This window comes from Mollisia scopiformis (genome assembly GCF_001500285.1).
Source record: "Mollisia scopiformis unplaced genomic scaffold LY89scaffold_20, whole genome shotgun sequence".
Lineage (NCBI taxonomy): Eukaryota > Fungi > Ascomycota > Leotiomycetes > Helotiales > Mollisiaceae > Mollisia > Mollisia scopiformis.
In genome coordinates this window covers 382,729-394,813 of record NW_017263600.1, presented here as the reverse complement: position 1 = coordinate 394,813, position 12,085 = coordinate 382,729, and the positions used below count along the sequence as shown (strand labels likewise).

The window sequence follows — 12,085 nt, the reverse complement described above, 5'->3', positions numbered from 1 at the left end:
GAAGAGTATTTGTTGGAGCTGGTACTAGTCTTGATAAATGTATTAAGCAATGTTCTGTTGATCAGGAAGATTTGAGTCTCCAAGTAGAAGAGAGAGTCAGGCAAAGATAGTTGGTGTTAAAGTGCATTTTCAACCTGATCTTGGTTAACCCGTCTTTAAACGTACATCACTGTCCGTCTTGTGTGCGATATGTATCATGTTGTGCGAAAGAGCCTCCCATCACGTCTTCCGATAGGGCTTTCGAGATTGCACACAGGCTCCGCAGTGTATCGAAGCGACGTCTTGGCTCGCTAAAGTAAAAGGGGTGGCTTTCCACTTTTATTTCTGAAATGAGGGAGCGTTGGCGTAGAAACAACGCGATTTATCAGGCGTTGGAGAGATAGGCCTTCATCTTACACTGCCAAATGAGAACGTTCCTAAAGTGACAAGATTGGTAAGACGTGTTGTCATTACTCATAGCTACCTAAGTACAGTACCTCGACAATTTCAACTTCAATTAAACGCCTACGCTAAATTTTCTCAATCTATCAAAACCTCAATCTACTTAACCTTCAACTCCGTCTTTACAAAACACTTCTAAGGTTTACTCAACTGTTCCTTCCGAAAGAACTTAAAGAACCCCACGCAAACCACCATCTGACACCCCAATCCCATCCAAAACCACCCACTTCCCAAACACGCACTCACACTCTCCCTCCCAAAATCGGGAAACACACTTCCTACCCCACCTCTCTGAGGTCCAACCGCATGCGCCAACGCAGTAACACTCACTCCCAATACCTGAGCTCCGATCAAGGTCGCAGAAATATGCACCCTCGTCAACGTCTGCAGAAGAATCATCCCAAACCCCACACCCTGCAACGCATCTAGAACACCCAACCAAAGCCACAACGCCCTTCCCAATAACGCACTCGCTAGTGGCGATCCAGCCCAAGGAAGATAGAGACCGATGCTCGTGCAACTCCACAGAATCTGCGCCCATCGAGGAGCACCTAGCCCAATCGCAAAGATGGGTAGGATCCAAGTGTGAGTCTTTGCTGCAAGACCGAAGAAGTATAGGAAAGAGGCCCAAACCAGGATGAAGAAGAAGAGGGCGAGGAGCGCAATGGCGTATGATGGGACGTGTTTGCTGGACCAGAGGTAGCTCCAGTTCCTACCGGTCAGAGAAGAGAGGAAGAAATTCTGGATGATGACTGTAATGAAGAACCAGAGGACGATCTTGCGGCGGAAGAGGGAGGGGAAGAGTGAGGGGATCTTTCCAGGGGACTGGTGGTAGTAAGATGGAAGGCCATAGAGGAGGAGGAAAGCGATGCTGGAGAGGACGACGGAGAGCGGAATCAGGATATATGCCATGGTCTTGCTGAGGGGGTCCGTGCTGTAGGATGCGGAGTTGAGGTGCGCACCCCAGAACCAGAGAGCGCAGATATAAATCTGCTGCGTGCCTTGGATGATGCAGGCTCGGTTGACCCAAGACTTGACAGGGGATCCGCCCTCATCGCCGAAATTGAGGGCAAAGTATAGGGATCCGCTTGCTGAGGCAACGGTGTAGAACCCTGTTGCTGCGTTCTGAACCCGAGCAATCGAAAACATGGCGTTGCTTGGATAGAAAGGAACACACCCCAAAAGCAAGAACGCTATACTGTACAAAAGGAATGGCAGCGATAGGACATACACAGATTTCAGGCTTCTGTAGCATATCCACCAAGAGAGTGATGCTATCAAGTAGATACCAGCGATGATGTAGAACTCTTCGGCATTTTGGCCTTGAGATCTGGTCAGAAGTGTAATTTGATACGAGTTCGCGGCCATGATTTGACCCAGAGCCAAGAAAAAAGTGTAAATAGGCCAGTCTCCAATCTTGTACTGAAGATACTTCTTGACGCCTCTAGGTGGCCTATAGGATTCGCTGAGCTTAAACTCGTCCAAGGGATCCGAAATGAGAGGATTGCTAGCACCAAGCTGAGGTGTTGACGGTTTGGAAGTATTGAAGATCGAAGGAGCAGGAGAACTTCGGGGTGTCTTTCCAAGTTTCGCGTCTCGGAACCTTCCAAACCAGGCTTTCTCGCTCTTCACTAAGTAGTCCTCGATGCATAATGCACTCTCGGAATTTGATGCTTCAAGCTTGCGCAATTTGACTTTGAAATCATTGAAGTATTCCTCTGTGCTGTCGGTAAATGAGGGGTCGACCTTCTGAAGAGAGAAGTCCTGCTTGGTGCCAATCACAGTTTCCAGGCTCAAAGTGCTTAGATTTTCATTCTGATAGAAATTATGGTTCGGGGGTAAGAAATCGTCGTCGTCTTCCATAGGTGGCGTTCCTGGCATTGAATCGCCATCATTGGTTAGGACATCGTAATTACTGCTCGATGGAGTCATAAGGCCAGGAGTGGGAGTGAGGTACGACTGGGAAGAAGTTTGACGACGATGTCCGGCCGCGTTCCAAACACCCGCAGCGGCCATAGATCTCGTTAACTCTGGCATGTTCGGCGGCGTGCTCATTGAGGACACCATGGCGCCGTCATCCTCGGCATTGATTACCACGTTCCCAAGCGGTGATCGAGTCCGACTTATTGCCTTCCTGTTCAGAGTAGCAGACGAACCAGATCTTGACCTCGATGTGAGGTCTCTCCCATTACTCGATGCATCTCTAATAAAAGGTTGTTGGACTTCTGATCTGCGGCCACGATGATGTGTTGGCGCAGGGCTAGACACCCTGCCATTAGGACTGCAACTTCGAGAGCACGGAGCACTGGTGATTCTGCGGGAGTATGGAGATCCCGTTCTACCTCTGTTACCTGGTCTATCGCATTTGGGACACGCAGTCTCTTTCCGATGGATCCTAATTGCCGTATTCTGGAGTTCTTCAAGATCTGCGACCCACTGAGCGACAGGAAATCTCTGCTTGGCACTTCGAGCTCGCATCTTCTTTCTTGTCTCTATATCCGAGGCGAGAGCACCTTTGATAGCTTTCTTGAACTGACTGAGCATGTGCGACGTCGTTGTTGACTCGACGGTAAACCACCAACCGGGCTTCACGAAGTCAGCAAGCGTTAGATCTAGGACATGAAGTACACTTACCATTTGACCAAGACCTCCGACACGAGCACCAATTCCCAAAGCTCCTTTTCTTCCAAACTCAACAGCTACGAGTCCGAAGGGCTCATCTCTTGATGGGATGAGTGCGAATTCAGCACCAGAGAAGATATACGGTGGAAGAGCAGTGAACTCAGGCTTCGAGTATACTCTCCCAGGGTACTTCTTCATCAAGACATCCAATTTGAGCGCTGCAAACTTACCATAAAGATCGATCACAGGACCAATACAGATAAGTTGGATCTTCTCATTCTCCTCAAGAAGCCCTGGCATCACATCAGCGATGAGATCTACGCCTTTCTGCATCGACCATCTTCCGACGAAAACAAGAAGTTCGGCTAGAGGATCGACTGTCAGACCAGCCCATTGTTGGGCTTGGACTCGGAGATCCGCGCGGTTTTTCTCGAATTCTTCATCGATCTCAACATCTCCTTCGATTTGGGCTGGTGTCCATTCTGCCAGATCAGAGGGGTCGGGATTTGGGAGTTGGCCGATTTTGTTGAGGCCCCAGAAAATCTAAGCGCGGGGTCAGCTTTGTAAGACGACTCGCCTGAAGGGAAGCAGGATAACTTACAGGATATCTAGCCCACGATCTCTTTCCGTACTTCTTACTAACTCCAACAGCGCCAAATCCTTTTTGGTGGATCCGAAGGTAAGATGCACCAGCATGCAACAAATTGAACACATCCCCGAATTGGACATATTTCTGGGCCACTTCAGTCGGGATGTTATATACCTCGCAAACTTCCTTTGCTTCCTCGTCATTTTTCATCGCCCAAAGTCCTTGGAATTCAGCGTTATGGAGCGACAAAACACATGGAATGGTTTCTGGGAGAAGATGGACCGGCGCCAGAGCTCCGTGGTAGTCGTTGATATGATACAAATCCGGATTAAAACGTCTGATGGTCTCTGCAATACACTGGTTCCAAGCAGAATAGTAGATAGCAGAGTCAATGTCGTCCATTCTCGCAGGGTATGGATCCGTCTTTGTCTGTGCACGAAAGATGGGTGCGTCAAGCAAAACATATGTGATGTTTCGGAAAACATGGAGCTGGACTTGAATTTGGTATGATTTGCCCATTATCGTAATATCCATCGGCGTCGTTGGTTCGTCTATGGGATAATCGACACCTCCAACACAAGGCACGACCCAGATGAGGTCTTGATGCTCGAGATTCTTGCCCATGAGCTGAGCCATGACGCCGAGACCACCAATTTTGATCTTGATGGCCCAGTCTTCAATGTCGTATTCCATAGTTGCAATCAGGACTGTTCGTCTCATGTGTTGTGGGGGAATGGGACCGGCAGAACTTGAAGGGCCATTGTAGCGAAGAAGAGACGCTGAAGAGCCGAAAGGACTTTCCTTGTATCCTAGGTTGTTCTTGCGTTTGAAAGCCCTCGACAACATGGGAATCGGCGAGTATTTTTGCATTGGAATGCCAATCTTGTTGAACTTGACTTGATAGAACCTGTGCAATGTTAGCAAATTTGACGAAGAGGGGAGAACAAGACTCACGATTGCAAATATGCCCATACAGCAAGAGATCCAGTCAGAACAGGAATGACCCACATCAAGATGAACATTATCAACTGATGCCATCGGTTTCCGGTAGGTTTGAATTCATACTCCAGAGTCCCATCATTGAGTTCTAGATGCCAATTCAGAAATGGTGACGGTGGCGTGGCATTCAGCCCAAGCGTAGCAGGAATGAGTGACGATGGTGGAAGCCTGTCCAGGACACCATCTTTGTCAAGGTCCCCATAGACACCGGTCTGATCTTGCTGTCCATCAGGATTGATGCCCCATTCATTGACTTGAAGTGTAGCTGGCCACTCGGCCAGCATGTTGTAAGCCCAAGTCCCGTTTGTACTTAACTTCATGCTATTGTCCATTCCACTATCCAGGCCATAGCGGTTGAAGTCGCCATGAAGAAACAGGTGTGGGAATCTTCTAGATGGGGTGTTTGCATCAAGGTCGCCATGTTGGACGTGATCGCTGCTTCCCAAAATGCTGCTGTGATACTGAACAATAACATGTTCGCCTTTCCAATCCTGGGCCTTGGTTCCAGACCACTGTCTAGGAGCAAGGGTACTGTTTCCACCAGTGTAAGTCTGCCAAGGACTGTATGAAGATCCCCAGTTGAGAGAGTAGCGGAACTGATCTGCTCCAGCAGCTTTGTGAGAAATGAGTAGATCGCCATTCTCGTCTCGGTGCAGGAGATCTTGAGTGTAGTTCGCACTCCCAGGGAAGACAACTGGGTTGTCACTTCGGCCTACACGAAGAAATAGTTTATCGGTAGACTGTTTCTAGTTAGTTTCGTGATCGTAGTATTTCACTCGAAAGGGAAGCATACCTGGGTCGAAGCTAGCCCGTCTTCTGTCGGGACATCCTTAATTGTGATCACATGAATACCTTCAGAGACATTGATCAAAGAAGCGTTGAATGTCCAAACAGATGGCAGACTTCCAAACCACGGAGCGACGGGCTCAGGATCGATGCTGAAACATGTGACTGAGTTCGGATCCAATACTGCTGTAGTGCCGTCTTCAGTAGTAGATATGATTGAGATAGAGGTGAAGACTTCAGTGCAGTCCATTGCCGCTGAAAAGTGAAGCTCGATCGGGATCGTATTGTTCTGAGGATCTGTAATCTCCAAGCGGGAGTCATGGCCAGGGAGAAACTAATAATGTTAAAAAAATGCATCATGGTACACATTATTCGACTAACCTTAGTAATCATAGGCCCAGGACCAATGAAAGTGTCGATCGGTACGTAAGCCCTGTACTCGAATGGTGACAACGTCAGGTTACTCAGGCACCCATTGAACCCCAACGAACCATTGATACCAAGTTGGACAGGACTTGCTTCAAGGACTATCTCATCGTAAGGATAGAAGAGGTTCTTGACGGTGGTATTTGCATCGAAAGGGGAAACGAGGGCAAGACTGGCATTCGAACAATCGAATGAGTAATCGACAACCTGATTGTCATTTTGATAGACAAGCCAGACTGATTGATTCCCTTGCCCGGACGCTGAAAGATCTTGTACTTCTTCAAAGTTGCCTCTCATAGCAGACCACATGCCAATTTCCGTCGCAGTACCATCCGACGCAGGGAGAAATGTGCTTCGAGTTTGCTTCGATAACTCTTGTAGACGCCAGCCGTCATTAAGAACAGGGTAGTTCTTTCGCATCTGGTACATGCTTTTAATGATATTACGAATAGGATGTGTAGGATCACGATGATCCAGGGTATTCCAATCATCGTAGCATCCGTCTAGAGCAGGCGCGCCATCTTCAAGGAAGTTGTGGTATTGTGAGCTACCGACTCGGTAACAACCATGCATCTTCCATGCTTGTGAAGAACTCATCGATTGTCGACCAAAGATGTAGTCATCGGATGTGCTATCGAGGACGTAGAATGCCTGCTCTTCGCCCCAAAGAAGTAATGGTATGCCTGGCATGTGAAGTGTTGTGAGGAACTGGCCAAGAAGCATCTTTGCTGTTCCATTCGCGACGGCCGGCCACCTGAAGTTATCCTGATTGGTGGTTCCAAACATATGGCGAGGGTCGAAAACACCAGTGTTGGGATTGACCAAGTCATTGGTGAGAAGCAAGTCATTCCAAGCATCGACGAGCCCAACGGGAGTATCGTAAGGTCCTTCAATAAGACCATCCATGCCAAGCAGTCTCGTCAGCGATCGGTATATTGAGTAGTGGAAGGCTGCAGAATCGAGGCCATTCTGATCGTTGCCCCGGATGAACAAGGAACTGTTAGACATATTCGTCAACGTTACAGCTTCAAGTTGGCTTGAGACCTGCATGTCTGGCTGTCGACCTCTTCCAAGAAAGATGCTACCGAAGGTATTTCCCCCAGATATCTCGCCCGTGATGAAGAAGTTTTCTTTTCCTACTGCCCTAGCACATTCTCGCATGGCATGACTGAACTCGCCAAGTGCATCCACAGTGACCTGTGTTGCTTTGTCGATGCGATATCCATCGATATCGAGCATCATGATAGTGAGGCAAGAGAAAATTTCAATTTTCTCGCGCACTGAGGGGATCCAGTCTCGTAGTCTGTCCTGAACACCTGCTGCCTTCGACAATGAGCGCTTCCATCCATCAAAGTCCCCCAAGCCTTCAAAGTCTCCGTACTGAGTCCAGAATTAGCATCAGAAGGTAATTCAGGGTCACGTTCCAACTCACTTGATCAAATTCCGAATCATAACATCCCGTTAATTGAGATGTAACATCTGTCCCAACAGGGAACCCGTTCTCGAGCCAAAACCTCGGGTATTCGCAAGATGTATTGTAGTTGTTGCCAAATGTGAAGTCTGCGTATTGCCTTGACGAGTCCCGATAGAGTACTTCGTGTTCTTTTGGAGTAAATGGAACTGAAGCGTTAAGATATCCTTCGAAAGCAAGAAGATCTCCCATTGTTGACATCGTATTATCAATCATGACTAGCTCGAGATTAGATCGAGTCTCGAAGAATCTCGGAGATACTCACTGTACATGCCACGATCATGGATCGCGGTGATGGCGTCCCTCCATGCCTGAATACTACCGAAGTGCTGGTCGAGGAGACTGAAATCTAATGGAGAGTATGCATCGGCACCCCAAGGCTGATTGATGAAGGGTGTTCCTGCAATATATATAGCTTCAATACCCATGCCTTGTATGTAGTCGAGACTGTCGACGAGTCCCTGAAGATCACCTCCATGGCGAAGCTGTGTTTGCCTGCAACAGAGATATTAGTATTATTATCCAGGACGAAGATTTTGTTGGTAGTACTCACATCAAATCGTGTTCGAATGCAGTGCCATTGATATCGTCGTTGCTTGGATCGCCATTGACGAACTTGTCGAGGAAGAGTGTATAAAAAGGCACTCGCCAATTGCTCGGACTAGGATAGAAGCTATGATTCTCCCATATCCCGTAGTAGTTTTCGACCTCAACAGCTGTCTGATTCTGGTTGAGGTTATAGTCGATATACTGCTGTTGGAACTGTAACGCTGTCGATGGTAGACACAATAATGATACCAGAAAAAGAGAGACCAAAAGAGTTGGGTTGTTTTGAGAGAGTGCCATCTTGGATGGGCACAGAGAGAGAAGAAGAAGTGCACGGCAGTAGAAACTGACGTTTTCCTGAGCGGACCCTGGCTAGTTTGATGTGTAGTATCATGGACAAAAGATGAGACTGGGAAGGAGAATTATCGCAACGTACACTGGTCACATAAAGACGACGAGCTTGGGAGCTATATCTATACACGTTCGTCAACAAAACAGTATTCTGTTGCTGAGTTCACCGAAAGAGGCTGAGCAGACCAAGACGGCGTCCATCGTGAGTGACGGGAAAGCCGACCCTCGCATGAACGTGATCATGGTAAGCAATCACTTCATCTCAGACACTTTGAAATATTGCGCTGCGGACCCACTGGGCAATGATTGCGGTGATGCCGACCACAGTGTGGAGGGCCGTTGTAGCTTCAGCTACGTTCTAGAGGGTAAAGAAGGGGGAGTCAACAGTTTTGTCACTCATTCTTAGGCATTGACTCTCTGTTGAGAGCCAATGAAAGTATCGACTAGACTATGACTCCACAATTGTGATCAAGCATAGGAAAAAGTTGATGCAAACATAACTGCGCAGACGTTCGATTGATGAAAAGGTGTGGTGAGAAGGAATGAGGATGGGGTAGAATAGACCTCGTCATGAGCCAAGATCCGAAGGCAAAGGTGACAGCAGTCGCTTGTGGCTTGCAGTAGTTCGAGTGACCCAGGCCTGGGAAGAGGATAGAGGTGTGGTGGTTCTCAAACGGCGACTGACATGGCATTCATGACAGCTTGGGGGAGACCGGAGCCAAGATTGTAGAAAACGGCAAGGTAGACTTGCCAATTTTCTATGGCAAATCCACTTTCCAGCTCTTTGCAAAGCTTGAACCTTGAGCTCAAAGCATTCTGATACATCAAGTCAGGCACATATGTCAGACTGCTCGCCCTACCAAAGGTTTGTAGGAGTGTTCATCAGTGGTCGTTCTATGGCGAATGAAATGACAAAGCGGATTTCAAACGCTCACACATCGCTATAGATCCAATAGAATCTCGGCAATCGTAGATAATATGACTATGTCGGCTTTGAAATTTGCCTCCAATGTTAGGCTTTCAACAATCAGATCATGCAGGCCGTAGGGCTGAGGCTGAGCAGCTGTCATTTTTGCCAAGCGGACTCATTCCGCATGGCAATAGTGACATCCCGACTTTCTGCAGTTCCTGCTTCCAAGCAGCAGATGGACGGGCCGCCACCCAGAGCACTTTCAGACCCAATAGGAGGATAGCGGGACCCGAAGCCGAGAGAAGGGTGCTGTGTAAGCAAGCTGGAAGATCCAACAATGGTCTAGACAGATAGAAGATTTTTCTCGGAGACAAAGGTCGCTGGGCCTTTAGGAAGATTAATGTGAAAATCAGGCGAGTTCTGCAGCGGATAAATCGTAGACGCTCAGTCGGTGCATAATGTATCCCCCTTTCGATGGATTCTATGCACAGCGACAACCTGAACAATTGGATCCGGCGAGTGACGGCGATATGTACAAAGATACTTGATCGATGGAACGTTCACATGCCAAGGAGCAAATTGGCAGGCGCCCAGCGAATGCGGCATGAGCTTTGAGCTGCAGATGCGTGAGTCTTGTGGCGGCAAGGATTCTTCGGGCTTTGGTACACAGCGGTGAGCTCGACAGCAGATACCGCACCGTGAGTCAAGACATGAGATGACATGCAGCCGAAAAGCTGTCCCAGCCACAGGTAATAGCCGATTGAAGTGACGGCGATGTTGAAATTGAGTTTTCAGCTCCGAGCTCCGCTCTCCGCTCTCGTGAGAAAATAACCTTAAAACCTATTAGTAAGCAAAATCCGAACTTCGTGGCTATTCCTTAATCCACATTGCGATAGTGGTGTTCTTTGTGATTCTGAGTATTAAGTCTTTCGAAATTATAAAGCTTTGCACACAGGCTTATCAAGCTGAGGGAACCAAGCTCAGCCCGATTGCCAACTCTTCTAGAGCTGGTTTCATAAGGATATCACGTGCAGACTCGTACTTTGTAAAGTCCTGTGCTCTGGTAAGTTGAGCACTCTCCTGAGGGCAAAGTAGGTTCTTTTCCATGGATCGAACAGCTCAATGTAGTATGAGTTTCCTTGTGTCTATCTGAACTTGAAGGGAAAAGGGGCAAATGGGCTCGCTTACCAAGCTTGATATTCGGGAATGGTCTCTATGGAACGACGTAACTGGATCCTGGAGTCTTGATGGCTCCAATCCGTCTAAACCACCTCCAACCATCTGCTTTCTACTCCACTGGCCTTGCAACCCTTTCTGACTCATCATATTGCTTGTCATACTCGCTCTTGAGACGTAAACATGGCCGGTCGAAAGCGCAAAGCCGTTGCAGATGCATCCGAAACTCCCGCGACACGTCGTCATTCAGGACGCGTCGCGAAAGCACGTGTCACCTATCAAGAATCTCATTCTGATGTCGAAGACGACCAAAGCGATGATGACTTTAAGGCACAAGAGTCAGAAGCCGAGAAACCTCAGAGTGATGATGAATTCGATGAAGCTGCTGATGACGCGGAATCCGATGCCCCTGAAGCAGATGATGATGGCTCAGACGACGAGTACGAGAAGAAGTTGAAAAAGGAGGGATGGAAGAAGAAGAAAGGTAAGGATGGGAAATGGGAGATGGTCATGGATGTGCCGAAAGCGAAGGATGCGGGCAATATGCCTTATGAGGACAAAAAGATACATCCCAACACGATGGATTTCTTGAAGGATCTGAAGAAGAATAACCGGAGAGAGTGGCTCAAATTCCACGATGCGGTATTCAGGTATGCGGTCAAAAACCATTATCAGAGTACGGCTTATTGAATTTTTTCCAGACAAGCCGAGAAGGACTTCCACACATTTGTGGAAGAGCTCTCACCCATAGTTTCAGAGAAGGATCCTACGATTCCAGAGTTGCCCATCAAGGATGTCATCTACAGGATCTATCGAGACGTTCGCTTCTCCTCCGACCCAACTCCTTACAAACCCTACTTTAGTGTCACTTGGTCGCGCACTGGAAGGAAAGGCCCTTATGCACATTACTATCTTCATGTGCAACCCAATGGCGAAAGCTTCTTTGGTACGTCCTTGTTTCGGATACACTGCGTACGAATGCTAATTGAAACTAGGGGGTGGATACTATGCCTCAGATAACTTGACTCTCGCTTGTCTCAGAGAAGATATTGATCAGCAACCTCATCAATTCAAATCCATCTTGATGGGTGAAAAGCTTCGCAAGACATTTTTCCCAGGTGCGGGGAAGGATGAGAAGAAAGTTATCGCTGCATTCTGTAAGATGAGTGGCGGCAATGCATTGAAGACTAAGCCCAAGGTAAGATCCCTCAGTAGAGAACACTTGCGCAAGTTACAAACTCGTATTGACATCTGTAGGGCTATGATGCGGATCATAAAGACGTCAATCTGCTGAAGCTCCGAAACTTCGTTATGAGCAGGAAGATTTCGGATGAGGAAATGCTAAGCAAAAACGTACTTGAGGTTGTGGCTGATATCGTCGAAGCTATCGAACCATTCGTAAGACTGAACTTCCAAAATTTAAACTTGCCTGCTGTACTGATACCTTCCAGATCACCTACCTCAACAATGTGGTCATGCCGGATAGGTAAACATGGTCACGTGGTAGTGATATTTCTCTTCTGGACAAGAGAAGTTACAGATGTTTCTTGTAATTAGATATTGGTGACTTTTTGCCCTCGCATTTGTGTATTTTTGGGATTAAGGTCTTGCACTGGTCTTGTGTAATGGTTGAAGCAATGGGATGCCAGGTGAATTTAGCCTGACACTAAATCTCAGTTCATCCCACCACATCGGAGACTTCGTTACATATATTGCGGGTAGATCAATCATAATGATATGTTACAGCCGAGTGAATGATTGGGGTAGT

The 12,085-nt window shown here is 47.7% G+C and overlaps 3 protein-coding genes across 3 annotated transcripts; 2 read left to right on the top strand and 1 right to left on the bottom strand.

Annotated features, from left to right (window-relative positions):
• Positions 1–576: 576 nt before the first annotated feature.
• Positions 577–8,180, bottom strand: LY89DRAFT_592495 (alpha-1,3-glucan synthase Ags2; the record flags this gene model as incomplete). Its single annotated transcript, XM_018209701.1, has 9 exons — positions 577–3,027; positions 3,076–3,606; positions 3,665–4,559; positions 4,607–5,391; positions 5,445–5,771; positions 5,819–7,243; positions 7,296–7,552; positions 7,600–7,829; positions 7,888–8,180. The coding sequence occupies 9 exons, from the start codon at positions 8,178–8,180 to the stop codon at positions 577–579; spliced, it is 7,194 nt and encodes a 2,397-aa protein (XP_018067161.1).
• Positions 8,181–9,081: 901 nt separating this feature from the next.
• On the top strand, positions 9,082–9,540 carry LY89DRAFT_194528 (uncharacterized protein). Its single transcript, XM_018205728.1, has one exon. It carries the CDS (start codon positions 9,241–9,243, stop codon positions 9,493–9,495), a length of 255 nt encoding a protein of 84 aa, XP_018067160.1. The 5' UTR covers positions 9,082–9,240; the 3' UTR covers positions 9,496–9,540.
• A 539-nt stretch (positions 9,541–10,079) lies between these two features.
• Positions 10,080–12,065, top strand: LY89DRAFT_721664 (uncharacterized protein). Its single transcript, XM_018218662.1, has 5 exons — positions 10,080–10,967; positions 11,019–11,263; positions 11,313–11,515; positions 11,575–11,715; positions 11,769–12,065. Exons 1-5 carry the CDS (start codon positions 10,501–10,503, stop codon positions 11,805–11,807), a joined length of 1,095 nt encoding a protein of 364 aa, XP_018067159.1. The 5' UTR covers positions 10,080–10,500; the 3' UTR covers positions 11,808–12,065.
• Positions 12,066–12,085: the final 20 nt, after the last annotated feature.